The sequence below is a fragment of the Camelus bactrianus genome, chromosome 16 (genome assembly GCF_048773025.1).
Source record: "Camelus bactrianus isolate YW-2024 breed Bactrian camel chromosome 16, ASM4877302v1, whole genome shotgun sequence".
Lineage (NCBI taxonomy): Eukaryota > Metazoa > Chordata > Mammalia > Artiodactyla > Camelidae > Camelus > Camelus bactrianus.
Window position 1 is genome coordinate 10,477,708 of NC_133554.1, and position 26,480 is coordinate 10,504,187.

The 26,480-nt window shown below is 35.2% G+C and overlaps 1 protein-coding gene across 1 annotated transcript in view; it reads left to right on the forward strand.

Annotated features, from left to right (window-relative positions):
- UBE2G1 (ubiquitin conjugating enzyme E2 G1) overlaps positions 1 to 26,480 on the forward strand; it is an 83,090-nt gene that overhangs the window by 43,230 nt on the left and 13,380 nt on the right. The window contains 3 exon segments of the mRNA XM_074341893.1: positions 11,799 to 11,901; positions 18,611 to 18,708; positions 24,983 to 25,161. Of these exon segments, the coding sequence (XP_074197994.1) occupies positions 11,799 to 11,901; positions 18,611 to 18,708; positions 24,983 to 25,161 (380 nt within the window).

The window sequence follows — 26,480 nt, forward strand, 5'->3', positions numbered from 1 at the left end:
CTGTCAGCCCTGCTGAAAACCACTGCTATAAAGTATTAGAGGGGAAACTTGACTAGAGACCAACTAGGAAATAAGCTTAAAAATAGGACTCTTTGAATGGAGGAAAAAGGTACACTTAGTTGGAAGCAACAGGAATTGAACTAGAATAAGTTTAGACAAAAAAAGAAATTTGATTCTTAACCAAGTTTATGGAAGGGGACAGGAGTGGTACCAGATGTAAGAAACTAGAATTCTGTTAGGACCTCTCTTATTGTTGCCTGCTTTTGCTTATTTAACTTCATTTTGGCTTCATTTTCACATAACTGCTTTCTCCTTGAGATTTGTGTTATGGCTGTGGGCAACTTCTGCATAGATTGGGGCTCCTTTTCTTTAATTCCAGTTTGAAAAATCCTCCACAAGATCTCATTCTCCTGGCTTGTGAAGTATTCATTCACTCATTCTTATGGCCTAGGGGTATGGAGTACAGAATAAACTGGTACAATAAACATCACCAAAACAAGTAGTTGGGTGTGATGTTCAGGGGTGGGTAGTGTTTTGCAAAGGTTAAGGCTTATGGTTGAGATTCTAAAGAACATTGTATTCCTTTTATAGCCTATAGTCTAATGAGCAGTAAGGAAGAAAATGGATAATTGACATTTATTGTACTCTGAGGTTATCAACATTTTGCGTATGCAATATCTCTCACCTGTCCTGCAACACTACCATGGTTTACCATACTTTACTGATGAAGAAAATGATACTCAAAGAAGAAAAAGAAATAACTTGTTGAAGATGATAAAGCTAGTGAGAACTGGCATTCAAAGCCAGGTCTGACTGACATACCATACTCTGTGCCCAAAACTGGCCCAGATTTTCTGTTGTAAGATGAAATTCACAAATTTGCCCCCATCATGTCTTTATCAAATTATTTCTAAAAAACAGATGAGAAGTTTATATAAAACCATAGACTATTGTGTCAAGGCGCAGCAGTTTACATATGGTGGGGAATTCTTGCAGAGACCTATGCTGCTGCTGCTGTATGTAAGCATAAGCAACAATGTGTTTAGGGGTAAATGTTGAAGAAACCCTTGGATCATAATAAGTGTTTGAAGAGGATGTAAGCAAGGTGAAATATTTCACGTGGCAGAACTTCCTCCTTAAGTGCTATTTTAGGAATGTGGCCCAGAATTCTGCCAAGCATATCCTTTCAGGAGCATATTGGCAAAATTTTTGTAAGATATGATCTCTGACCTCTTGCTTGTCTGCTCCATATTCCTTACATTTTTGAAGCATGGTAAAAGAAATACATCTAGGTTGAAAATATTTTGGATTAGGAAGTCAGCTAGCACTACCTACCCCTAGCCCATGGCATAGTGTAAAGACAAAATTTCTAATTTAATTTTTTTATTTTAAAAATTTTAATAATATCTTACTTTTTTCATTTTTCAGTCTTATTAGGTAGAATTGTTAGTTTGACTGCCAATATACAATATATTGCATGTAAATACATACACAAAATACGCTGCACGTATTTTTTAAAAATTCACATACAAGTACTACTGTTCATTGTTTCTCAGAACATTTAGAGCTTTACCTTTTTAAACTTACATAGTTATCAAAGGAATAAAGCCAATCGGAAGATAAGAATTAATTAAAAAAGATACATACAGCCTGCTATTAACGGCAACATTATTTATAATTGCCAAGATACGGAAGCATCATAAGTGCACATCAATAGATGAATGGATAAAGAAGATGCAGCATATATATGTCATGGAATACAACTCACCCATAAGAAAGAAGGATACTTTGCCATTTGTGGCCCTTCATTCCCTTTTTTCTTTTTTACTTCAAAAACCAAAACTTTATAACCAGCATAAACATTTCCATTGCATCAAAAACAACAAAAGACCTACAAATAAACTTAACCAAAGAGATTACGTATACTCTGAAAACTGCAAAACATTGATGAAGGAAATTGAAGGTGATGCAAAGAAATGGAAAGATATCTTGTACTGTTGGAGTATAAGAATCAACATTATCAAAATGGCCATACTATCCAAAGCAATCTATAGATCCAGTGCAACCTCTGTCAAAATACTCATGATATTCTTCACAGAACTACAACAAACAATTCCAAAATTTATGTGAGACCATAAAAGACCCCAAATTGCCAAAGTGATCTTTTTTCTTTTTACTTCTTTTTTTTGGTGGGGGGACGGAAGTAATTAGGTTTGTTTGTTTATTTATTTATTTATTTACTTACTTACTTACTTATTTATTTTTGGAGGAGGTACTGGGGATTGAACCCAGGACCTTATGCATGCCAGGCATGCACTCTACCACTTGAGCTATACCCTCCCTCCTCAAAGTGATCCTTTGTAGGTCTTTTTTTCTCTTCTTTTTGTTCTCTTTTCTTATGGTTTGATGACTGAGAAGTTCCTTTAACATTTGTTGTAAGGCTGGTTTGGTGGTGCTGAATTCTTTTGGCTTTTGTTTATCTGTGAAGCTTTTGATTTCTGTATTAAATTTGAATGAAAGCCTTGCTGGATAGAGTATTCTTGGTTGTAGATTTTTCCTTTTCATCACTTTAAATATATTGTGCCACTCCCTTCTGGCCTGTAGAGTTTCTGCTGAAAAATCATCTGATAACCTTATGGGAGTTCCCTTGTGTGTTATATATTACTTTTCTCTTGCTAATTTTAGTATTTTCTCCTTATCCTTAATTTTTGTCAACTTGATGACTGTGTGCCTTGGTGTGTTCCTCTTTGGGTTGATCCTTTGTGGAGCTCTGTGCACTTCTTGGACTTGGGTGGCTGTTTCCTTTCCCAAGATGGGGAAGTTTTTGGTGATTATCTCTCCAAAATTTTTCTCAGATCCTTTCTCTCCTTTTTCTGGGACCCCTGTAATGCGAATATTAGTGCAATTCATGTTGTCCCAGAGTTCTCTTAAACTATCCTTATTTCTTTCCATTCTTTTTTCTTTTCTGCAGTAATGATTTCCACTAATCTGACTTTTAGCTCACTGATCTGTTCTGCCTAATTTAGTCTATTCTTGGTTCCTTCTAGTGTGTTATTCATTTCAGTGATTTTATTCTTCAGCTCTGTTTGGGTATTCTTTATATTTTCCAAATCTTTGCTAGAAACTTCACTCTGTGCATCTATACTCCTCTTGAGTTCTCTGAACATTTTTGCCATCATTACTTTAAACTCTTTCTCAGTTAAATTGCCTATCTCCTCATTACTTACTTCTTCTGGGATTTTATCTTGCGCCTTGGCTTGAGAGATATTCCTCTGCCGCCTCATACTGTCTATCTTTCTATTTGTATTTTTAGGTAGGTTAGTTATTGTTTCTTGACCTTGGAGAGGTGGCTCTCTGTGGGAGACATCCTATACGTTGCAGCAGTACACTTCTCTCTTGTCACCCAAGGGCCAGGGTCCAGTCAGTCCCAGTGTAGAGCCTGGCTTATGTTGATGAATTTCTTCCACAGGCTTTGGGATTACTGTTTTCTTATTCCTGGTGTCTGCCCCCTGGTAGATGAGGCTGGACCAGAGGCTTACGCTGGTTCCCTGGCAGGAGGAGCCAGTGCCTGCCCACTGCTGGGTGAAGCTTGGTCCTGGACCTCTGGTGGGTAGGGCCATGTCTAGAGGTGTTTGTGGCTTAGGAAGTCTCCAAAATTTCTAATTTTAAGCGAACTTTTAAAGTTTGCCAGAAACCTGTAAAAGTGATTAAACTGACTCATCTTCAGAATCTGTAGAGGAAATATAAGCAAACCTTTGGTTGTTTGCTGATACGTTACTTTTTTTCAATAATGATTAGTTAATGGAAGCTTGCAGGAAAGGAATATTTTCCCAATTAATTTTGGTGACTTAGTTTCTGGCGATTTATGTTTTAAAGTGATAAGGCAATTCAGTCCTCTGATAATAAGGTCAAAATTATTTTGACAAACCATCTCAGTACTTAGGAGGAGTAATTAGATAGTGTCTGCATAAGAAGTTCAATCTGAGATTTCAAAAGTTCAAAATGAAGCCAGTGTAAAAATAGTCACTCTACTGAAATGCACCTTGCAGGCAGCTGTGTGTTACATAAATAAACTTGATAGCAGGAGACCATAACCATTGAGACACAAAGCAAAATCATTGCTAGGATATAAATAACAGTTATATTTGGCTTTGTAGTCATTCGACTTAGTCAACTATTGGTCTTGGTAAAGTGTATGTACAGTTAAAGTAGCTTATTTTCTTAGTAGTCAAGTGTAAAATGACATATAGTTGGGTCTTTGAATGTTGTTATTTTGAAACACCTTGTATTTTTTCTGAGGCTCAGTGAAGGTTTATTTTCACATGATCGACAAGTATTGTAAACCATTATTTTAGTCTGAACTGCTTTAAACATTTTAAAAACTTTTGAGAAATAAATTTAAACATAATAATAATAAAATTGACTGTACAGTGAACCTCCATGTATTCACCAAGCCTCAACAGTTACTAGGTCATAACCAAACTAATTTGATCTCTCTCTACCGCATTATGATTTTGAAGCATATCCCAAACATCACTGTCATTTGTAAATATTTCAGTATGTTTAAAAAAAGGGGGGGGGTAAAAAAAAAAAACTGAACACACTACCATTACCAATTAAAAAGTTAACAGTAATTTAGTATTGTTAGATTGAGTCAGCCTTCAAATTTGTCATACATTTTAAAAAGTCTTTTTAATTCAGTCTTCTCTTTTGTTTCCCTTGCAGTGTATTTATTTAAGATTCTAGGTCTTGCCCTTTAGAATTTCCCAAAGTATAGATTTTGCTAATTGTGTCTCAGGAATGTCCTTAAACATAGTTCTCTGTGTTTTCTATAAATTGGTAATTGTGTCTAGGGACTTAAAACAAGTTCAACTTTGAGAGTCACATGAGATCACTTCTTAAGTGGTGGTTAGTTTATCAGGAGACATGCTAATGTCTGATTGTCTTTCTTTCTAAAAAATGCCTAGGTTAAAATGACAAAATGGCAATGTTTCAATAAGTTTTCATTTTTTAACTGGACTATTCTTAAATTTTATTTATTTATTTTTACAAACATATGTTCTTTTTCAGATTCTTTTCTTTATAGGTTGTTACAAGATACTGAATATAGTTCCCTGTGCTATACAGTAGACCCTTAGTATTTATCTATTTTATATGTAGTAGTGTGTATATATTATTCCCAAACTCCTAATTTATCCCCCCTACCCCCTTTTCCCCTTTGGTAACCATAGTTTATTTTCTATGGCTGTGAGTCTGTTTCTGGTTTGTAAATAAGTTCATTTGTATCGTTTTATTTTCCTTTGAAGATTCCACATATAAGTGATATATGATATTTGTCTTTCTCTGTCTGACTTCACTTAATATGATAATCTCTGTCCACCCATGTTGCTGCAAATGGCATTATTTCATTCTTTTTTATGGCTGAGTAATATTCCATTGTATACACATACCTCATCTTTATCCAGTCATCTGTTGTAGACATTTAGGCTGCTTCCATGTCTTGGCTATTAGTGCTGCTGTGAACATTGGGGTGTACGTATCTTTTTGAATTAGTGTTCTCTGGATATATGCCCAGGAATGGGATACTGAATCTTACGGTAACTATTTTAATTTTTTTAAGGAGCCTCCATACTGTTCTTCAAAGTGACTGTACTAGTTTATTTTTCCACCAACAATGTAGGAGGGTTTCCTTTTCTCCACACCCTCTCCAACACTTACTATTTGTAGACTTTTTGATGAATGCCGTTCTGACTGGTGTGAGGTGGTACCTCATTGTAGTTTTGATATGCATTTCTCTAATGTCAGTAATATTGAGCATCTTGTCATGTGCCTATTGATAACTGGTCTATTTCTATAGAGAGATACTCATCTGATCAAATAATAGTTTCTATTTGATTACTTGGCAATACAATTTATATAGAAAAGGAAGAATAAATCTTGATTCTTTGCTTTTTTTAAAGGGGTTTTCAAGATAACAAAAGTGGTTTACTAGTGTCCTATAATGATGATCAATTAGTTTGTTGTATATTATATCATTGTTTATAAAGTCATGAATTGAAACATATGTTTCAATCCTTTGTGGTTACTAACTGTTGATACTCAAATTGTCCCATATTTGGCCAGTGGAGGGGGTCTTCTTCAATATGGCTGAGTTCTTTTTAACAAGACCATAGTATTATTTGGTAGTTTCCTTTTTATCTGATATGAGATGAGCCTAGATCATTTCCTGCCCCTGAACTGGAATCAGCCATTATTTCTAAAGAGCCCTTTTCCCTTTATGTAGTAACTCTTATTTGGAGACCACATTCTGGGCACTAGGGATGCTCACTGCTGCAGAGTTGGTCATTTTTCTCCACCTTTTCAGTGGACAGCGCACAGAATTTTTAAAGCTATATTATGAATTCATACCGATATTTCTGATTCAGTTTCAGGGCTACACATTTTTTACTTTTCACACGCACTCCCCATTCTCTTTTAATCTCATTCTTGAATAATGACCCTATCGTAGCAAGCTTGCTCATGCATTATTTTCCATTACTTATACCTATACAAATCGTTATTCTCAAGGACATTACCTTGTTCTTGATTTCCTTTTTATTCATGGTTTATAGACCATTCTGGCCCACGGTGATTTCTAGATTCACAGCATGCATACATAACTCTCATTTAACAATCATGTGACACAGGATTTACTGAGTTTTAAAAATTGAAGTATTATATACACAAAGAAAAATGAGTAAATATTATGTACAGCATGCCATTACTAGCACCCAGAAGTCTCTCTCTAAGATACCACTCTCCTTCCCCACTCTGAAAGAAAAAGAAGATAACTCTTGTCTTGATTTTGAGTACTATTGGTTAGTTTTGCCTGCTTTAGAACTTTAAGATTTTGTTTTAGCGTTCGTGATATGAGGGAAAGAGAGCTCTTTCTAGTTCTTTTCAACTCTACTTATGTCCATGTAGCTTTCAAAAAAGATTATCATCATCTTTGTCAACATTCAAAACTTCTCTATAATGCCTTAGGAATCTAAGTAAAAATCCAAGCATAGGCACTTCTTGGTTTAAATATTTGTCTTAAAGAGGCCAGAGTTTGTGTTTGTTAGTAATTTCCATTTCTCCCCATTGTTTTTGCACCCTTTGTATGTTTCCCCTTTCTTTGGATTTATAGGAACTCTTACTTGTATTAGAGATATTAGACTTTAACCTCTTGTGTTGCAAATATTCCTCACAGTCTCTCATTTGTATTTAAATTTTATTGCTATACTGATTTAAAATATATTGTGTAGTATAATCTGACTGTTGAGTTTTGTGTTCTGCTTAGGAAAGCTGCCGCCACCCAAGATTTTGTAAACAAACTATATTTTCTTTCAGTTACGTTTTATTGCTTATACGTGTAATCCATCTGGATTAGAATGTAGTATGAGGGATCTCTTTTAACATTTAAATGTGGTAGGATGTTTAAACATCTTTTGTTGGCCTTTCCCATTAAAAAACCTGCTTGAATTTTATCTGCCTATATTTTTCCATCACAAACTTCTAGAAAAAGCTTTCACTTGTATTTTTCTACTTCACCTTCTTTTTGTCAATGCACTGTTGCCTGCATGACCTGCCTCTGTCTTACCATTACACTGAAACTACTTTTGCCTAGGACAGCCTTGGCCCTTTTTTTTTTTTTTTTTTACTGAACCCAGAACCCAGTGGACTGAATTTAGACCCTCACTTTCCTGTGCCATGTGTATTTATCATTTGCAACTTTCCTCTTGGAATGCATCTCCTTTGGCTTCTTTCATCTGGCTTTCACCTGGTTTTCTTCCTACTTCTCTGTTACTTTCGTAGCATCTTCTTTTTTATCCCCCGATATTACTATTCCCTAGAATTCCCTCAGTTAGATCTTCTGTGGTTCATATTTAAGCTCATCCTTGGTGATGCCATCAGTTTTATGACTTCAGTTGTCAACAATATTCTGATAATCCCAAGTCTCTGTCTTTAGCTCAGATTTCTTTGTAGAACAGTGTATTTATGCTGTATAGATATTTAAAACCAAAGCTGTCATCATTTTTTTCTCACCCCTCAAATCAGCATATCTTCATATTATCCCCATTTCAGAGAATAAACAGACTCCTATCCAGTTGCTCCGCATAGAAACCTGTTTGTCATTTTAAAAAATTTGAGTTGAAATTCAGATAACATAGAACTAGCCATGTAAAAAAAGTGTACAGTTCAGTGGTATTTAGTGTATTCACATGTTGTATAACCACTATCTCAGTTTCAAACCATTTCATCACCCCATGAAAAACTCCCATACCCATAAGTAATTACACTCTGTTTCTCCCTCCTTCTCTGTTTGGCTGTTTGTCTCTGTGGATTTGCCTTTTCTGGATATATCACATAAAAGGAGTCATACAGTATGTGACCTTATGTGTCTGGTTTCTTTCACTTAGCCTGGTGTTTGAGGTTCATGGAAGTCATAGCATGTATGAGCACTTCATTTCTTTTTAATGGCTGAATAATATTGCATTGCATGTATATGTCATAGTTTCTTTATTCATTCATCAATGGACATTTGGTTTGTTTCCACCCTAATGGGTAATATTGCTATATAAACATTTGGGTACAAATTCCTATGTGGATAGATGTTTTCATTTGTCTTAGGAATGTACCTAGTAGTGTAATTGCTGAGTTATATGTAAACTGTATGTTTAACTTTTTGAGGAATTGTGTGTAATTTTTTCCTTATTTTAAATGCCCCTTTCCCATCATTATTCCCACTAGCATATTCTAAAGGTAACTTTCCAGGATTACTTTAGAACTATTTTTGGGGGTGGGTAGGAGCAGAGGGTAGCTAATAAGGAAGGTTTACTTACTCATTTTTAGATGAGGTACTGGAGAGGGAACCCAGGACCTTGTGCGTGCTAACTAAGCATGTGCTCTACCACTTGAGCTACACTCTCTGCCCCAGGATTACCTTAATTGCTTCTTTGTCATCACCATACCTTTACTCTATGTCATCTTTGACATTCTGCAAGATTGGATTTTGAAAATGTAAATCTCATGAGGTCACCTCATTGTTTTCAAAATGAAACAAAAACACAAACTCTTCAAAGACTCATTGCCTTCTGGGCCAAGTCCTTGAACATGGCTTATAGAGGCATTCTGCTGTCCTTCTGACATTCTGTCTAGTTTCAGGTGTATGCCCCCTCCCCTGCCCCTGTTCTAGCCATATACTCATCTCCATATTTCAAGTTTTTGCGTATGTTCCTCTGTTTAAACCTTGCACCTTCTCTACCCAGATCCTTTGTCTTATTTCAGAAGTCTCTTCTCTTTTTAGAAGCCTTTTCTGTCTCTTCATGATTATAATGTGCCCTCCCTTCGTGCCCCTCCAAATTCCTATACTATTGGAGCATTTACTACACATTGTAACTGCCTGTTTACTTCTGTGGAAATCAGAAGCTGATAGTTAAGTGCCAAAGGATGTAATACAGACTAAAAGTATGGTTAATAGGAATTTAGTCAAAGAAGATCATTTGGTAAATTATTTAGGAAGGGCCTCTTGGACAAATATGGGACTTGAATTGGACCTTGAAGGAAGCATTCATGAAGGTACAGTAACCATCTGCCACTGAAGGTCCATTAAATCTGTTAAATACCCATGGATCTAGGCTGTGAGGATCCATGCTAGGAGCAAGAGCAAGGATGAAAGTGAGACAGATGAACATTCTTCAGCGTTGCTTTCGTGTTACTTGATGAGACAAGCAGTGAACATAGTCACTCCTGTAGGAGAAAAGCACAGAAAGAATGTGCAGGAAATTCTCAAAGAACGTATGGTGTATGGGCAAAAGTGAGAAGCAATGATGTGCTTTATGGAAAGTATAAGGAAGTTTTCAAGGGTAATTTTGACTGTATGTGCTAATTTCAGAGTTTATCCACTTACATTTGTAAAATGGACTTCTGATGGAAAACACAACAACTAGGTGATTTCTGGGTATATTATAGAATCTTCCACAAGACTCTTGTATATAGTGTTGGAGAAGATGGTCTGAGTAATGTAATAGTGTTTATCCAGAGAAAGGTTAGAAATGGATAACTCAGCGTAGAAATTATCTGCCTGCGTTGTGATTGTCTGGCTCTATCCTGTTCCTCAGTTGACAGTAGGAGTGGAATTTTCACCTATTTTCCAGTCGGTCTGCAGCATATTGGCACTCAGTAAATGTTTGCATTTATAAACAAAACAGCAAGATTGAAATGCAATTTTTTTGCATTTTCAGTATTTTTAAAATGTCTTAGAATAGCTATTTAAATGTAAAAATGCATTTCTTGTGTTTTGAAACATAGTACTGATTTAAAACTATTTTTAAAAGTCTGCTATGCCTGTTAGGCAGAACTATTAGACTTATTAAAAAAAAAATCTCCCCTTAAGTTTTGAGAGAAGAAGCCATTCATTTTAAAATATAAATAAACTTTCACTTTTGGCTCTCTGTTTCACTGGCATATTGGGGTGTTAAATCCTAGTTGTTAAAATAACCACCTCTGATTCCTCAAAAAAATTATTATTTTCTTCTCAGTTACTAACACACTTGGCTCAGTCTTTTATAGCACTTTGAGTTGGATTACTTATCATTGGAGTGAGCTCCTTGAAGATAATGGCAGGAATTATGAGAATTAAAACCTGTTCTGCTACTCCTAGCAAGTCCTCTTTAAATTGCTCTCCTGTGTGCTTTGTCCCCACTTCTCAATTTGAGCCAGTCAGTGCCCCTTGTTGATGATTTATATATTTACACACACACACACACACACATACACACACACACGATTGTGGTGATTGCCTTGGATTGTGGTGATCAATATGTAAAAAATTATATAATTTAAATGTGTAAAATTTACTGAATGTTAATTATATGTCATTACAGCTGTTAAAAAAATCCTGACATAATACCCACTATCAATAGGTCATTACTTTATTAAGCTCCCTGACTCCAGGAATTGTTCAGACTTTGCACTCTTTCTCACCAGCTCCTCTAAGGTCCCATCTTGGCCTGTGTCTTCCCACTTCACCATTTTTTTGCCTCTGTTCTTGTCCCCACCTCCTTGATCAGAGGAGTGCCAGAATACTCTCTCTGGAAGAGGAAAATCTCACGTTGCTACTGCTGCTCCCATAGGCTCCAGCTATTTTTCTTCAACACTCCTGGATACTGAAAACTGGCAGGACAGTTGGAGCCTCTGCTCTCTCTGTGCTCAGAGTCTGATGGTCCACACATGAACACCAGTTGTAGATGTGTATCCCCAGGAATACAGAGGACTTATCATATAGATGTACAGTTATTAGTATAAATAAAGGTTGGTTAAGCAGCAAAATTCTAATGAAAAGATAGCAGGCACTCTATTGGTATTTCTAAAATGTACCCTAAAGACCACAGCTTAAGAATTAGCCGAATTACTGGTTTGATTTCCTTCTGAACCAAAATCTCTGGGGAATGGGCCTGGAAATCTGCATTTGAGCAAGCTCTCTGTACCACTATACCTGTATGCCACCATAGGGCTACTAGAATGTTAAGAACCTAGCTGGAAACCAGGGTAGAAGTAAAGGGCAGTAGAAATCGATCTGGATAGTTTGCTTTACCCATTTCTTCCTTGTGTTACAGAAATGGAAATGTTTTGGACATCAGGTAGCATTTTGCTAATGGATTCAGGTATTTTCATTTAATAGGTTAGAATTTATAACGTGTATGTTCAGGGTCTGTATTGAATATTGAGTGAAGATTATATACTTAAAATTTGATAAAATTTTTCTTTTCCCACAGAACTCAACAAAAATCCAGTGGAAGGCTTTTCAGCAGGTTTAATAGATGACAATGATCTCTACCGATGGGAAGTCCTCATTATTGGTCCTCCAGATACACTCTAGTAAGTATCATGAACTGACACCCAAGTGGAGCTCTTTTAATTAACTGAAATATAAACTATTTTGATAAACTGAAGTTTCCTAGTTTATAAAAGCAATAGTTAAGTTAATCACTTTCCATTAATCATTATTAACAGATGTAAAGATAGATAATAGAATGTAGTGTTATCAAAGAGCAGTAGAAAAAGATGGGATTTCTTAAATATGTTATATAATACATTTTTAGATGCAAAGGCCGCTGTCTTATTGTCTGTTACGAGTGTTTGCAGACAAACTTAAACTCACTAATATGTAATGTTCTATAGGATGGATCATGGCTATCTCATGTTAGTGACTACTAGTACAAGTTTTATACTTTTTATAGAAGTTGAGGTATTGGAAAAAATGCAGCAGCTTCTCAACAACTGAGTGGCAGCAGGGACTTTCTTGGGGACTACAGTTTCTTACTCAGTCATGATCCTTGATGGTACTAAGCAGCAAGGATATGGATACATCAACAGTTTTTTTTGATGATGGTCAAGTAGTTTATTTTAGATGTTCTGAGATGGCATCTCTTCTCCCCATTCCTCATCCCCTGTAAAACATCTGATAGAAGAGAAAATTCAGAGCTACTTCTATACCAGAGCAGGTTGGATATGACATGCAGAGTTGAGCTGTAGTACTGATTTGAGGGTTTTCTAAGATCAGAAGAAATGTTTTTGTCACAACTACTGCCAATCAAAATTTTTGTTGATTTATTTCCCAGTGCTATGTTTGCATTGGTAATTGTTGCAAACTAAAATACCTCAATTTAATCATTCCACAATGTTAGTTTGCAAGATAATAATAACCAATGAAAACCATCCTGTAGGTACTACCTCACAACCTTAGTATTATTTGAAAGCAAATTTCTTACCAAACTTTGCATACAAAACCATACATCCAGCCGGCTTATGAGCATGATGAGGGTCTATTCTTCTAGGTTTTTAAATCAAAACACATCACATGAAGGTTTACTCAAGGGAAACCGAGCGACATTTCAGGGACAAAATCTTGCTACCCTAAAGAGTTGATATGTAATAACTAGAGAAATTCTTCTAAACAAATGTCCGTGTAGAAGATTAGTTAGGCATCCAGGTTTGAGCTCCATCTCAAGGACCTCACAAAATTCTTGCACTTTTTTCATGCAGTGGTGGTTAGAATCTCATCTAATACACAATTATTAGCTGGTCCACATATATGTTGTGTCCCTTAGCTTCACCAAAGAGAGACACTTTACTACTTACTACTCATTGTACTAATTAACAGGCCATTCTTTTCACCAATAAAAATCTATTTCTGGCCTTTTGTATACGTTTAAAAAGTGCCACCTGTTGATCTGAGTTGCGGATAGCAGAAACATTTGTGACCACTCCTCTGGAGTGTGGACTTGCTGATAAGACAACTGGCTGCCACTTCTGCACTGTCCCTTCCTGATGAGAGCCCTGGCCACACCTGGGCTGTATAGTTTAATCTCAGGACCACATGCACTTTGAACAAGGTAATGAGTAATGAAACCTTAATACAGTTGACAGATCTTATAATAATAAACCAAAATTATTTGGATATGATTCCTTTTTATTAATGATCTTTTCTAAAATTCATGTGCTGGAAATATTAAAATTGTTTTTAAAGCTCTCAAAAAAGAATTTTAAGGTTTGTTGAGTCTAGACCATCCCTTTTGGCAATTTCCTACATAGAATGGTTGCAAAAATAAAGCATTACACTGGCATTTACTGTACTCGTTCATTTAGTTTCTAAATTTTTTTTGAGCAGTCTTTTGCTAGATGCTTGGAATGTGACCTTGAATTAGCTAATAGTCACTGCTCCCAAAGAGGTTACAGTTTAGTTGGCAAAACAGATCATGGTCAATTAATACACTTTGAGGACAGCCATGATGGAGGTAGGCATGGGGTATTATGAGAACTCAATGGGAGTACAGCAGGTTTTGAGTATGTTAGGGAATATTCCCCAGAAGAAAAGTCTAATAAGAAAGTTAATCTTGGCTTAGATGATACCCAGACCTCAGTGATTAGTTCATCACTTCATTAGATCATTATATAATAATAGAAAGAATTACTAGTATACTAAAATTCTGTAAAAAATGGTGTGCTATTTCACACTGGTATCATTAGCCTTTGTTCAGTCACTAGAGGGCACTCCACACTCTTTACAATCCTGTAATCAATAATTGGTATATTCAGGCATTGCTTTGAGATTGATAGTTGCTGTGAGTATTAACTTAGCTGTTATATTTATCTTCGCACAACATTAAATTTTTGTTACTGCCTTTACCATTAGTTAATCTTTCTGGTGCTGTTAAGAGTAGATTCTTGAATAATAGTAACAAAAAGAATAGATTCTTTAGTCTGTCTTTCTACAAAAAGCATTCTGGAAACTGGTATGACATATGTGCCATTTTCAGACTAATGATTATCAAGTAGTGTGGATAGTCACCTATATCCACAGAAAGAAAAAGTAGGAGTGGCAATAGGTTTTTAAAGAAACTTTAGGAGACAAGAGTATCACTGTGTAATTATAAATTTTATAAATTTGTATTGGTGAATGGTAAATGTATACCTTCTTTATTTCTTATTCTCTTGTTCTTTCATCACTAATGGCTAGTGTGCTCAAGAAGTATGCTTGATTTTGTTTCTTACCTCTGGCAATGGTGTGAAAAATTTGGGGAATCTTAAGATTATATGAATTTTTTAAGATTATATGTATTTTGTAGTATTGTCTTACCTTCAGTGGATATAGAAAATGAAGAGTTGGCTACCCAAACTCTCTAATTCTAACCATGTACAGTAACAAAATTCTTCCTACAGTCCTCTTTAAAACTTATATGGCACAAGCCGCATATTCTGTGATGAAGTTTTGGAGGGAATGAACCTGGTGCCCATGTTGCTTAGAGATTGATTAATCAGTGGCAGTGCCATGTCATTTATCATTAAGTGCTTAACTTCATGAGTATCTTTGTTTAGTTCCCTGAGTGACTTTATTAGTTATGTGACTTTGAACAATTGTTTAAGCTTTGTCTTGTTTCATTTCTAAGGTAAAAAACCCTATGCCTGGGAAGTGTTCAGAATGTTTAATGTTCTATTGTTTGTAATAACAAAAAAAAAATGGAAGCAATCAAATATTTACTGAGTATAATGGATAAATTGTGGAATGTGGCAAATAAAATGAATGGACATGAGACAGGTATCAGTGGGGATGGATATATGTAAAAGAACAACGTTGAGCAAAATTTCAGATAGCAGCACATGGTATATCATTTAAATAAAATAAATTTGGCAGAATGATAGGGTCTGACAAAGTGAAATGGTAGGATCTGATCCTTGTAAGATGTTTATGATTTTAATACAAAAACAGTAAGGAAAGTCTCATGGAAGAAACTTGGACTCAGCCTAGGTTTCTCAACCTTTTCAAATGTGAAACTATTGGTTGCATACCTCTTTTTAACATCATGCTAGTAATTATACTATTAGTATCTGTGATGAAGAGAATATAAAATGGAAAGGAAGGTATTCCTATTCATTGATGCTTTTAAAAAGCTTTCCTTTTGCTTATCATAGTAGCATCTTCATATGTTTAAAAATAATGAGTGTGACATATTAATATTTAGTCTACTGTGTTTTGTACTCTGGGATTTTTGAATTCCTCTTTCTTACTTGGCTGTTCAGTGTTCAGTGTTCACTGTTCGCTAGAAGTTTGTGCTCACAAGTTGGGATTGCCGATCCAGGCTTTTTTGAAAACAGGTAGGATTTTCCCAAGTATCAGAGAAGCTAAGGATTCCATCTGTAGGAAGAAAAACACTTAAGAAATTGCATGATTGGTTCAGAATGAGTGAGGACATTGCAGACAGAAAGAAAATTATGTTCTTTAAACCTTTAAGGGTAATCCTTTAATCAAATTTGATCAAAATTTTAAAAATCGAAAATACCTTAATAGACTAAGTCAGTTTTTCATAGTAGGGATTCCAGTTAGCTGATGTAAAGTTTTAAAGTGAATCTGACAGCTGTCAAAATTCAGGGACCTAGGAAAGCTAACTTAGCATCAAGGAATGGCCTTAACCTGGGAATAAAGTGCATGGACTTTGTGGTAGCTGTTTTGATGTCCTTTTACATAGATTCTTGGCTACTTTCTATATATGTGGCTTTCAAACTGTTGTTTTTAACCACAACCCATAATCAGAAATATTTTACATCATGACACAGCGTATACTTATGTGTATACGTTTTAGCGAATAGAAAGAAACGTGTAGATTATATAACTGAAACAAACTACTTGTGATAAGCACCTACATTTTCTGTTTTATTTTTATCTGTTAAGCAAAAAAACTGGTTAGTAACTCACTTAATTAGTTTGCAGCCCCAATTTGAAAACCTAGTTCATGGAATTAAAATGTCCTAAGGGCAGTTTAGGCACTAACTTATAAAGTTGGGGTAACATAAGCTGAGAAGATAGACTTATCTCTTAAAAGTGTAATGCACTCTTCACGACTGCTATTCCAGTCTCTATTTCCATCAGGTCTTCATATTTTCCCCCTTCAACATAGATAATCTCATCAATTATGAAAATTAAGGCCGTGAGGCAGGTGTACAATTTGTCATTTTTCTTCCTTTTTTACCCCGGATGTCTGTACTACATTTCAGTCTGTTTTCTTTCTGTGCAGAAGGAAAGTATGTTCTTTATTTTTCTTGGTAAGGCCCTTTACTTATTTTCTTTCTTCTGATTTCTTAGTTACTCTTTTCCTAATATCTCTAGTCTTTCTGCCAGCACCTTCCCATCTCCTTGCAAACAGACTGGGGTTGTTCTCCTCTTATAAAGCTTTTCATTGGTACTGTTTCCGCATCTAGTTACCACCTTCTGTACTTGTAAACCTCTCAGTTTGTCCTGTTCATTATGCTTGTGTGTTACCACCCCATTCTTTCTTTATTCCCTTGCAGATGTTTTCTTAATTACTTTTATCAAAATTGTAGAGGTTACTTTTTATATTGAGTCCACCGGCCTTTCCTAAGTATTCAGAAGTATTTGGTGTTAATGGTCCACCTTTCTCTGTTTAACTCCCCCACTCCCATCTTGCTTTTATGATCAGAAAAAGGCAATAATAATTAATATTTTGCTTGTGGTTAAAAAAATTCAAGCTGTATCAAAAAAGTAAAAGATCTCATAATCTTGTGTTCCAGAGTTAACTATTATGTATTGGTGTCATGTTTCCAGACATTTTTCTGTTTGTATACAAACATTTTTTTCTTAAAGACAAATGAGCTTATTCTATAGGTACTTTTTAAAAAATTTAACAATAGATTGCACATATAATTCCATTATTTATTACTGATATTTTCTTCTGACACTAGAATGGTAACGTGCCATAAACCTGTGATCTCTAATGTCTCATTCTCTGTTGTATCCTTCATAGAACAGTGTATTGCATAATTAGGTAATCAATGTTTATTTGTTTAATGAATGAAAGCCGCTTAATGAGCTGATTTGATTTCTTACTGATCTGAAACAAACACAATCAGATGACCCTGCTCTGATGGGGTATACATCTTATAATAAAAGAAAGAGGTGCAAATTGCTTTTGCAATAAAGAAATGAAAGGAGGTCCATGTGATAGAGGGGCACAGTGGCTAGTTAATATGGGGTAGTCAAGTAAAGTCTTTCCCAAGAGGTAACATTTAAGCTGAGTTCTGAATGATGACAGAGGGAGTAGGATATTTCAAACAGAGGAAACAGCTAATACTAACGACACACGGCAGGAACTTAGTTGTTTTTACCCCATAAGGCTGACTTTTTTCCATCAGTTTTCATTAACATATATGATAAATTGTATTGTTTTGACAGTTGTTCAAGAACAGTTCTTAAGTAAATGGTAGTGCTCTGGAACTGCACTTACACAGCAGTCACTAGCCACATGTGGCTGTTACAATTAAAATAAGATTAAAAATTCAGTTCTTCAGTTGTACTAGCCATATTGCAAGTGGCTAGTGGCCACCATATTGGACAGCATGACCATAGACCATCTCTAACGTGCAAAAAGTTCTATCGCACAGCACTACTTTGAAAAGTCACTAGAATATGAACTCCTTGAGAGACTATATTCTCTGCTTTACTCCCAGTGTCAAACACATAAAGGCTGAATAAATATTTATTAAATGATAAGGTGAATAAGTGGATGGATGGATGGAAGGTCAGCATAACTTTTCCCAGAGAGGGTACAATAAAATGCGTAAGCTCTCAGATGAGAAAAAGCTTATTGTGTTTAAGGAACAGAAAGAAGACGGGCTGGAACAGAGGGAAGAGCGATAGGTGGGGATCAACATAGAGAAATTGCCAACTTGATCTCTATAGGCAACATTAAATTTAACTTCTGAATTTTAAGTACACTGGGAAGTGACAGAAAGGTTTAAGCAGTGGAGCAGTAATGTCATCTGATCTGGATGCCTTTTGTAAGCTAACAGTTTCTTTCATTTTACTAGTTTGTTGAGAGTTTAATAAGGTGGTAGGTATGATAGTTTATTAAACTGGGTATTTGAGTAAGTAAACAGTCTGCTTGAAATCCAGATTATTTATTTACTTCATTTTTAGTGTTAGCACTAGCACCCTTGTTTTATGTTTGTTTTAATAATTGTCTTACGAGCAGGAACTTACAGGCAAGAACTTGTTTTTGTTTTTTTTTTCCAGTGAAGGTGGTGTTTTTAAGGCTCATCTCACTTTCCCAAAAGATTATCCCCTTCGGCCTCCTAAAATGAAATTCATTACAGAAATCTGGCACCCAAATGGTAAGTTTATCTAGTTTTACTTCTGCAAGTATGATGGCCTGTCACTGAAGTTTCCAAGGTCAATCAGAAAGATGTAGTTCTCAATGAAATTGTTTTGGAATTTTTGTACTAAGTTCATTGTGTTCATTATGTACATGGGCTTGTATTAGATTGTTTAGAAGAGAAGGAGTAACAGAGATTACATGGGAAATTTATTTATTTATTTATTTTCTTATTTATTTAGTTTTCAGCTCTTTCAGACTCATGGTGTTCCAGATTAGAGGCAAGGTTGGTGATACTCAGTGTTAGTAGAGCTCTTGTAATTGAGGAGATAATTTCCAAGGTATTAGGTGACTCACTGGCTGTTACAAAGAGCACAGAATTAACTAAACTTGGATTTTTAATTTGTATTTTCTCATCTTACCTCCTAGACTATGGACAACTCTTAACTTTTTATGTGTATTCTTAGCTGTAAAAGAGGAATGTCTTACCTACTTCATAAAGTGATTGAAAGAGTCAAATCAGATAAAGTACTGTGTGTTGAAACTTTTGAAAAGTGTCCAGTACTGAGGTGCATAAAATGGTGACATTGACTTTTTTACCCAAAGATATACTACCATTTAAAATCCACTTTGTGAGCAAAAGGTTAGCCTAGGTAAACTATGTTTGTAGAGTCTCCCTAAAGTTTTGGCCTTGTTTTGTATAATAGAGCTCACAAGAATTTCTTACCTAAGTATTTTGACTATTAGTATTTTGTAATCAGAGCCTTTTTAGACTGTTACACTTATCTGCATGCTACTTTTCATAGTCCAGACTTTCGGTGGCAAGGAAAAGAAACCCGTATATATTAGTTTCAGTAAAAACCAGTGAGAGAGTAATGGATGCATGAATAAATTAAGGCTTTACTACAAGGAAATCGAATGTTTATTAGAACCCAATGGCTTGTAAAATACGTGGGTCTTGAGACTAGAGTGGTGAATGGAAACTATTGGGAGCCACCATGCTTCACTGCATCTAAGATAGCAGCGATGACAAAGACAGTTATTTTTTTCTACAGTAAGAAGGAGAAAAATAATTTCTTTCTGGGGGAATGCATTAACGGTAGTCCTGCATGATGTATGGATGCATGAATCGACCACATCTGCCTCTTGTTGCTCGGGCATTTCTTTCCTTTCTTCTTAGGCTTTTGGCAATTCTTCTGTTTTCACTTGAATTATTTGATGCGTCGTAAGTCAGTGGTTTTGCACATATTTCAAAGGAAAATGTAACAAAGTTTCTGAATGTTGGCTTCACCTCAGATTAGCTATGTAACTGCAGGCAAAGCCTCTCTGAGCCTTATTTTGTCTGTGAGAGTTAAATGAGAATATATATGTGAAGCAATACATGGGACTTCTGTTAAGAGGAATAGTAGCAATGGCATGGGTAGCTTAAGAGGACAACTGAAATGAGTATTTTGTTTTGTTTGGTTTTTAAGGTTGAAGAGACTTTGGTTTGCAGGCCATAAGGGAGAAGGCATTAGAGAGTGAAATAATTAAGACTTGATTTGAGAGAAGAGATGCTTTGTGAAGAAAGGATCCGGAGAAGGTGATTGGGCAGGGATGGCTAAAAGAGCTAGACTTAGAAAGGAGTGAGAGTTGTTCTGCAGTAGAAATGAGAGGGAAAATGAGCATTTGAGTTTCTGCTAGGTGCTGAAAATAAAAAGATGATGAATGAGTTATGGTCTCTTCCTATAAGGATATTATGGTTGATGTGAGGGAAAGACGGACATTAACAGTGAAACAGAGATGACAGATGTTGTAAAGGTGTTTGGTAGGATAGAATAGGGAGTCAGGAACTGATTCTTACAGGATGTGATTCTTGAACAGAATTTTGAATATGTACCTCGAGGTGTGGGGACTCATTCAGTTTAAGGCTGTACAGTAGGTTCATCTTGACTATATCTTCATCTAGAGAGATTATACTCAAGGGGAGAGGGTTGGAAAGGGAAGCCAGACTAAATAGCCAGGAGGTAGAGGACTTTAGCAATGGTTCCGGTAAGAGACAATGAAAGCTTGAATTAAGAGTAGAAGCAAGAAGGAAGGGGTAGGGTACAGCTCAGTGGTAGACTGTGTGATTAGCATGCATGAGGTCCTGGGTTCAATCACCATTGCCTCCATTTAAATAAATGAATAAATAAACCTAATTATCCCCTCCCCCCCAAAGAACAGCAGCAACAAAAAAGAATAGTGGCAGGAAGGAAAATTTAGTTATTCTCACTTGTTGACTATGAGATGTGGGTGGTAATGGAGAAGTAAGAATTTATTAATGGACCATTTACAAAATATTTATAGAAACAAAACCACAGTGAGATACTACTTACACACACTAGGGTAGCTATAATCAAAAACAGATAATAAACAGTGTTGTCAAGGACACAGAGAAATTAGACCCTCCTACATTGCTGACAGGAATGTTCAATGGTACAGCCCCTTTGGAAAACAGTCTAGCGGTTCCTAAAAAGGTTAAACGTAGTTGCCTTATAACCTAGCAATTCCACTTCTAGATATATAACCAAGAAAATTGAAAACATATGTCCACGAAATACCTGTACATGAATATTCATAGCAGCAATATTTATAATTGCCAAAAAGTAGAAACAGTCCAAACGTCTGTCAGTTAATTAGCAAAAAACCCAACATGTAATATATTCATATGATAGAAGGAAGTAGTGATACAAGTTCCAACATGAATGAGCTTTAAAAACATAATGCTAAGTGAACAAAAAGACCACATGGCGTATGATTCCATTTATGTGGAATGTCCAGAATAGGCAAATCTATAGAGATAGAAAGTAGGTTAGTTGTTGCCTAGGGCTCGGGGAAGGTTGGAGGGAAGTGGGGAGTGATTGCTAATGGGTATGGCTTTTCTTAATGTGGTGTTGAATATATTCTAAAATTAATTGTCGTGATGGCTGTACAGCTCTGTAAACATACTAGAAATCATTAAATTGTGTACTTCAAGTATATGAATTATATCTCAAAAAACTGTTAGAAAAATTATTACATGGTAAGGATTAGCTTTGTGTGACTTAGATGCATTCAGTTTTGGGCTTATTTTTTTTTGAGGTGCCACTTGATAATTAGATAAAACTACTCCAAGGTTCAGCAGTGAGCGTAGGTAGGGCCTTGCAGTTTATCAGCATCAAGATGATAGGTAATGTATAACAAATAATCATGTACACTTTAAACTTACACAGTGTTCCGTGTCAATTGTATCTTAATAAAGTGAGGGGGAAAAGATGATGGGTAACATTGTGATATGGTGAATGAGTTAATTTACCCAGGGAAAAGATGACTAATTTTGGAGATTAGGATACCATCAAAAGTCAGAGCAGGGAAAAGGAAAAGGGGGAAATGACTGAGAATGACTCAAGAACCAGGGAAAAGAAGTGTGTCACAGAAGCTAAGAGAGGAAAGTGTGTCCAGGAAGGTGTGCTCAGCAGTATCAGCTGTTTTGGCCAGAAGGGTTGGCCTGAAAATTACCCAGAAAAGTTCTCCCAATCACTCTATGAGAACAGTCCATAGCATCCTGTTTAGAGGCAGATGCCAGTTACCAGTAAGATTTTAAAAAAAAGAGAGTACCAAATGGTGAGTAAACAGAGAAGATGAGGGTAGATCAGATTTTCCTCATTTTAGAGCACAGCTTCAAGAGGGAGCCTGAAGAGTATACATGGTTCAGGTAGGCTGGCTTCAAGATGGAAGAAGAGATGTGTTTTCTTTGCAGTCATTGATGCCAAGACTGTTGGCTAGCTATTTATGGGGACATTGATTTAGAAATCCTCTTCATACCAAAGAGCTAAGTGAATTAAAACTCTAAATGGAATAAAGTTTCAAGTGACTTTAAAAAAATAGTGAATATTAATTACATGCTGAATGTTAGGGACAAGATATTTCTAGCTTCAAAAATAATAAATACTAGAAGACTAAAAAGAGGAGAGTAAAAAGAGAAAATAGACAATTACATGCAATATGGGATTCTTTTTTTTTTAAAAGGGGAGATAGTTAGGTTTACTTATTTTATTTATTTTTAGAGGAAGTATTGGGGATTGAACCCAGGACCTTGTGTATGCTAAGCATGCGCTCTACTACTTGAGCTATACCCTCCCCCCTGCAAAAAGGGATATTTGAACGGATCTTTTATCAGATATTAAGGCCAGCTATAAAGAACATTGTTCGGGTATTAAAGTGAAAGGAAGAAATAACACGCAAAAATTAAACAGGGAAAGTTAAGAAGCAATTTGGCAAGAAAAAGAATAAACACACTGAGTACATAAATGAGAAAAGGGTAAGAAGAGACATTTCACAAAAGAGGAAATACATATAGTTTCTATACATGGAAAAATTTTGCTCCTAAAAACATTTAGAAAAGCTGATTAAACTATATTTCACTTGTGAAATTTAAAAATTACAATAAAGAAAAAAATTTTTGTTTCATTGCCTCTTCACTCAGAATTATCTTGCCTTTTTAAGTGTAATTTGGTAATAGGTATTAAGCCTAAAAACCTCATTCTAAAAAATTAAACTGTATGATAAAGTGAAATGACACAAGGTTAAAATTTTAACAGTGCTATATTATGATAACAATTTGTAAAAATGGAAAATGGATCTTAAGTCGATTCTCTGATAAAATTCTACATAAACATTTAATGTCATATTCTCAAAGAAAATGACTTGGAAAAATCCTTATGTGATAAGTGAAGTATCTTAATACTGTATAAGCATTTTTTAATTTAAGTTTTTATTGAAATATAGTTGATTTACAATGTTGTGTTGGTTTCTGGAATACAGCATAGTGATTCATTTATACATATATATATATACTTTTTCTTATTCTTTTTCATTATAGATTATTACAAGATACTTTTCTTATTCTTTTTCATTATATTATTACAGTATAATTCCCTGTGCTATATAGTAGGACCTTGTTTATTATATAAGCATTTTATGTTGAACTTCATAGTGCTGTTACAAGTTTTGTTTTTGTTATTCTCTCCTCTTGGTTTAGTTACTTCATTTTAGCTAATAGATTTTACTAGGAAGTGGGGGTGAGAGGAACCTTAATTATAGAACAGCTCATGTACAAGACATTGAAGTCATGGGTCTTAAATGTCACATTCATCGCTGAACTCCCTGTGTCAAGTGGGTGCCTGGCACACAATATGCATTCAAGAAGCATTTGTCGTAGAGCCAAAATATATATAAACTTTGATTCTGGTTACCCAGAGTTTATAACAACAGGGGAAATGCTTAAGTTATGAGATGAAAAATAAGCTTTTAAAATTATACCTATTGCAACTTTGCTGGGCTTTAGGTAGGAAGTTAGGAATGAAACATACATAAATATTGTCAGTGGTTATTTATGGGATCTGGAAATTTGGTTAAAACATTTTTTTTTTTTTTTACCAAAATACTATGTTTTTCTGACTTTTCTAACATTTTCTCAATAAGTATGTTTTTTGCATAGGGAAAATTTCACCATAAAAGGGTGTTACGATTTTGATAGCTTCACTAATAGAGGGAGTGTTTGTGTAATGTAAATGAGTTAGTAGATTATGGACAACCCCCCTCCCTTTTTTTTTTTTAAACAAGAATTAATTTGTGGCTTGGATTTTAAAATAGCTTAATAGAATAGGGGCCTCATGAATATCATTTATGTTGATGAATTTTCACTGGCAATTATGACATGTTTCTTTTGTGGATCTGAGTACATTTCTTCCCCCGAAAATATAGTTTTGCCTTCATATGATTTAAAGAGTATATTATGTTACTTTTCATTTTTTTCTTAAGAAAGTCACTGAACCTTTGAGTATCAACAGTTTTAATCAGTAAGTTAGTGGGGGAACTAGGAAATAATTACTGCATAGAAACTTATTTCTGGTGTTTGGACCGTATACTTTCTACAAATGAAGAACAGTTTGAATAGATGCCATTTATTCGTTTTATTGTATTTATTACATGTAAATGTGAGGCACCATCTACATGTTAGGTATCTTGAAATTTTGCACAATGAAAAAGATAGTTTACATTCCTTTTGGGCTTGTCAGGTGGATCCTATTGGGTAAAAAATCTGTTATCTTCCTAAAAGGTTAACAGGTTCCATTTTGGAAATTAACTTCTGTATATATTCATTGGTACAGTGGTATTGAATTTTATAAAGGTACCATGGGAATCAGGACCATACCTATAATAGTTATTTTATGCGTAACCAAATTGTTTTAAATATTTAAAACGGGGATCTTACTCTCTTAATTTTGCAGTTGATAAAAATGGTGATGTATGCATTTCTATTCTTCACGAGCCCGGGGAAGATAAATATGGTTATGAAAAGCCAGAGGAACGCTGGCTGCCTATTCACACCGTGGAAACCATCATGATTAGTGTCATTTCTATGCTGGCAGACCCTAATGGAGACTCACCTGCTAATGTTGATGCTGCGGTAAGGTGGTCACATGAATACATCTCCCCTGCCCTTTAATTAAGCTTGATTAATTAAGCTTGATTAGAACTATGATATCTTTATATGTATATTTGTATCGATATATGTTTATACTCATTTATTTTTCTCCTGAATCTGTACAAAAATAAGACATAACTTTTACTCCTAAATACTTGTACCTGCATCTTTTAAGAATAAGGACACTATCTTACTATATAAACTATAAAACTATTGTTATACCTAGGAAAACTTAATATCAAGTCTCTATTAAAGAGAGGTGTCATTTACGTGCCAAAATAAAGAAGTAATTACTTTCAGTACCAATACCACACTAGCTCTAATTCTGGTGGTTTTCACTATATTTATGTAAAATCTGTATATCATCATTATTATTGTTATTTTAGAAAGGTATTAGGATTTTGGGTGTAGGTAGGAGGAAAAGGCCAAACTGTTGAGTTATACAGACTTCCTATCAATCTCTTCTCAGCCCACTTCTTACTAAGAAGACCTGCCATTTCCAAACTTTCACTTCTTTAGGGTTCTGTTAAATTGGTCCTTTCCCTCCTCTGCTGGGGTTCCACTGATGCTTCTCTAGGCTGCTGCTTTCTCTTCTCTGCTGCATGTTTCGTTATTCTTTCATCTGCTTGTGGTCTTTCAGAAAAATTTCTTCCCATTATTAGATGACTTTACTGCCATTTTTCTCTGATAGTGAAGATTTATACCTTAAAAATATAATTCCAATATGATCATTTTAGTAAGATCTTAGAACAAAGAGATAAACATATGTGCTTTTTGCTCTGTTGAATTCACAGGTTTGTCATGTATAAAACGCAGATGATAACACCACCCATCTGGTCATCATTTGTGGCATGTTGGATTCAAAAAATAGTGACTCTATTCTAGTTCCTGCTTTGGAACCATTATCTCCCAGTCTGTCTTTGACCCAGGAGTCATCCTTGTCTAGTCCTGTCTGTCCCCAAAGAATGTCAGTCATACTATATAAACTCTAAACTCTTCTCCACCCTCTCTGCCATGGACTTAAGTCCTTTTGCTTCTTACTTTCATTATTGTAATAGCTTCCTGCTTGCAGCCTTAGTTCTCTGGGCTAAGTACCCTTCTTAGTTGATTTCTTTCCCCTTGAGATTGACCTTCCCTCTTTGCTGGAATTGCCCCTTTCTCCTTAAAATTTCTTAAAAGTGATAATGAGGTATTTATAGACTTAATATTTTATCCATAAATATTTCATCAAACATGTCTGAATCTCTATACATGTCAGCATTATAGTTTATCTAATAATTTATTATAATGATTGACTCTCT